At 46.8% G+C, this 3,434-nt stretch overlaps 1 protein-coding gene across 1 annotated transcript in view; it reads left to right on the top strand.

Annotated features, from left to right (window-relative positions):
• The first annotated feature begins 242 nt into the window (after positions 1-242).
• Positions 243-3,434, top strand: part of EPT1 (ethanolaminephosphotransferase 1) — a 36,997-nt gene continuing 33,805 nt past the window's right edge. Inside the window, exon 1 of the mRNA XM_005874888.2 lies at positions 243-398. Coding sequence (XP_005874950.2) covers positions 342-398 — 57 coding nt within the window. The 5' untranslated portion in view covers positions 243-341. The remainder of the gene's footprint in view (positions 399-3,434) is intronic.

Here is a 3,434-nt window from a genome sequence, read left to right as displayed (position 1 = left end):
TTTGACGCTAGCGAATGAAGCGATGAGGAGATCTGGTAGGCGGGACTTAGTGTTACTCTCTTCACGCTGATTGGACCTCCACGGTGTGAGGGGCGGACCGCGTGAGCCGGCTAGCAACCTTCCCTCGGTGGGCGGGGAGAAGTGAGGGCTGCGCTTGCGTGCCGGGCGGTGGCAGAGTGGCCGAGGCGGATACGCATGCGTGGTGGGCGGAGCTCGGCTCTTTTTACCAATATTACCAGCCCAGCTCTGGCCATCCCTGCCTAGCCGGGGCTGGTGCTTTCGCACTGCGTGCTGGAGAGTCGCTGCCGCAGCGCCAGTGGCCGCTCAGTGTTCGGGTCGCCATGGCAGGTTACGAATACGTGAGCTCGGAGCAGCTGGCTGGCTTTGATAAGTACAAGGTAGCGCGGGCCTCGCGGGCACCCTGTTCCTCCTGGTCCCGGCCTCTCCCAGGCGGCGGAGGATTGGCACGGACCGTGTCACCTTGTGCCGCGTGGCCCAGGGCGGGCTGGCGGGCGTTTCTCCGGGGGGTCCCGTGGAGTCCTGGGGCCTTGGGGTCGGGGTGCGTGGGACCACCCTCGGCTCGCCGCCCCGACTCGGCACCCTCCCGGGATCGCCCTTGCCTTCGGAGACCGCTCGGCGAGAGGAGAACCAAGAGAATTCCCTTCGCTTCTTTACTTCATCATCATTATCTTTTAGCCCCCTGAGAAGTGATGCCGTCTGGGGGGGTCTTAATTGTCTTCATCTTAATGACGTTCCTACCCGCCTTTTCTTGGATACAACTTCCGAGATGGAGATGGTCATTTGGCAGATAGGCCCGGGGAGGGAGTGCCTGCTGAGGCCGTACTGCAGAGGCTGGTGGCGCCTGGGCTGCGGGTGGAGCAAATGCACACAGGAAGGAACTGTGGGGAAAGAGCGCGGGGCTTTGGAGGACATGCAAACCCGAAACCAAACCCGATGCCCAAATCCACGGTAATTCATGTATTTGGCTCTGGGCCAAATAACGTGTCTACCGTGCCAAATGATTATAAGAATTTGAAAAGCTCCTGGCACATAATGGGCCTCGAGTAAATGCTTCCATTTCCCTCCACATCTGGTTCATGGTCATTGCTCCTTTACCAGGGTATAACTCCTCTCTCCGTCTCGGTGTCCAGGCATGAAATCTGGTGGTAACCTTTCATCCTGATTCCTCTACCCCACCCACCAGCCAGTGAATCACCAGATGCTCTGTCATTTTTTAGCCTAAACTGGAAGACTAGTTCCATGACCACACTCCCCACAAACACTTTAAGTAATGTGTTTGTTTGTTTATTTATTTTTTAGTAATGTTTTTATTTTAGAATATTTTACTATACATTTTTCAGAAAAAATTGTGAAGATAGTACAGAGTTCCCATATATTCTACACCCAGTTTTCCTTATTTCTAACATTTTACATTGGTATGGTACCATTTGTCACAATTAGTAAACCAATATTTATACATTATTAACTGAAATCCACACTTTATTCAGATTTCCTTAGTTTTTTAACCTAATGCCCTTTTTTTTTGTCCCAGGATCTCATCCAGGACACCACATTACATTTAGGCACCATATCTCCTTAGGCTCCTCTTGGCTATACACAATTTCTCAGACTTTTGTTTTTCATAACCTTGATAGTTTTGAGAAGCTCTGGTCAGGTGTTTTGTAGAATGTCCCTCAGTTGGGACTTGCCTGATGTTTTTCTCATGATTAGATGAGGGTTATGGGCTTTTGGGAGGATGGCTCATTGTATCGTATGAAGAGGATATGCTGTTGGCCCTGGCTGGATAGTTCATTTAGAGTGTTGTCCAGATATGTCAAGGTTGTGGGTTCAATCCCTGGTCAGGGCACAAACAAACTATAAGAGCCAACCAGTGGATGCATAAATAAGTGGAACAACAAATTGATGTCTCTCTCTCTCTCTCTCTCTCCCCCCCTCTCTCCCTCTCTCTCCCTCCCTCTCCCTCCCCCCCTCCCTTTCCCTCTCCCCCTCCCTCCCTCCGCCCCTCCCTCTCTCCTTCCTTCTCTCTCTTTAAAATAAATAAATTTAAAAGGTACATGCTATCAACATGACTTATCCCCGTTGATACTGACGTTGATCACCTGGCTTAGGTAGTGTTTGTTAGGTTTCTCCTCCTAAAGTTACTGTCTTTGGAAGGGAGTTACTGTGCACAGCCCACACTCTCCAGGAATGGAGAGTTATGTTCTACCCCTTGAGGGCAGAGAAAAATTTATTGGGAATTGTGCATGGAGGATTTGTTTTCCCAATGCATATTTATTTATTCAATTATTTATTTATATTAGTGTGAGTTCATGGGTATTTATTTTATACTTTGGGTTATAATCCAATACTACTTTATTTTGTTGCCCATCTATATTCACTTTTATCCTTCCAATCCTTTTTCTATGTTTCATAGTGATCTTAAAAAAAAAAAAAAAGGCACCTAGTCACAGCATTTCTTTGCTTAAAACCCTCCACTGTCTTTCCATTGCTCTTGGAATGAAGTCCAAAAATCTGTAACATGATCTCCATGGTTCCGAATAGTCTATGTGCAGCTTTACATCATGCCGCTCATTGCCCCTCCCAGCCTTAGTAGGGCCCCCCCCCCCCCCCGCCCCCCCCCCCACACCTTTTTTCCAGATCTTTAATGTTGTTATGTCTACCAGGAATGTAGCTTCCTTCCCTATTTATGTTCATCTTCATATCTTAAATGTTAATTCTTCAGAGAAGCACTCCCTAATTATTGCTTTCCCCTTAACTGTGCTCAGTACCCTCTGCTTCTTTATGGAATTGGCTCTTTAGTGTATCTCCGCATTAGAATATGATGCCCAAGTAGTTAGACTTGTCTTATGGAACACCGTGACCTGGGCACTGTGCCACTGTGCTTACTACACACCCAATAAACATTTGTGGAATGAATGAATAACTGAAGAAGTCATAGTGGATTGTGTCTAACTGGAATTGGGAAAACTGTAAGGGATCTCAGAAGGTCACGTGGTATATTCCTCGGCCTTCAGGCAATATTGTGCCATACCATTGTGAACTGCGGTGCTGCTGACTTGTCTTAAAATTTTAAGTAAAAAGAAGTTCCAGAGCCTTGGTAACCCAAGCCAGGGCTTTCCAGTTTTTATTAATGGGTGTTATTAACCCAGATAACCTCCTATTTCCTTTAAGCTGTACTCCCTTTCTGTTACCTGTTTTTAATTGTAAATATTGACATATAAAACTTTTTCTTCTTTACTAGGATCTGTCTTTCTGGGTAAGTGCCCGTAGAAGAGCTGTTCCATTTGCAGCAATGTCTGTAATAGGGACTCTGTATTTCTTATAAGCAGTCTTCTCTAGATTGATATTTCCCACTAAACAAGGGTCCTCCTTTACAGAAAGTTTTAGTGTGCTCCTCTGTTCCTATTTCCCCC

This window comes from Myotis brandtii, unplaced genomic scaffold (genome assembly GCF_000412655.1).
Source record: "Myotis brandtii unplaced genomic scaffold, ASM41265v1 scaffold454, whole genome shotgun sequence".
Taxonomy (NCBI): Eukaryota; Metazoa; Chordata; class Mammalia; order Chiroptera; family Vespertilionidae; genus Myotis; species Myotis brandtii.
The sequence above is the reverse complement of the archived record's forward strand: the minus strand, read 5'-3'. Positions and strand labels throughout refer to the sequence as shown.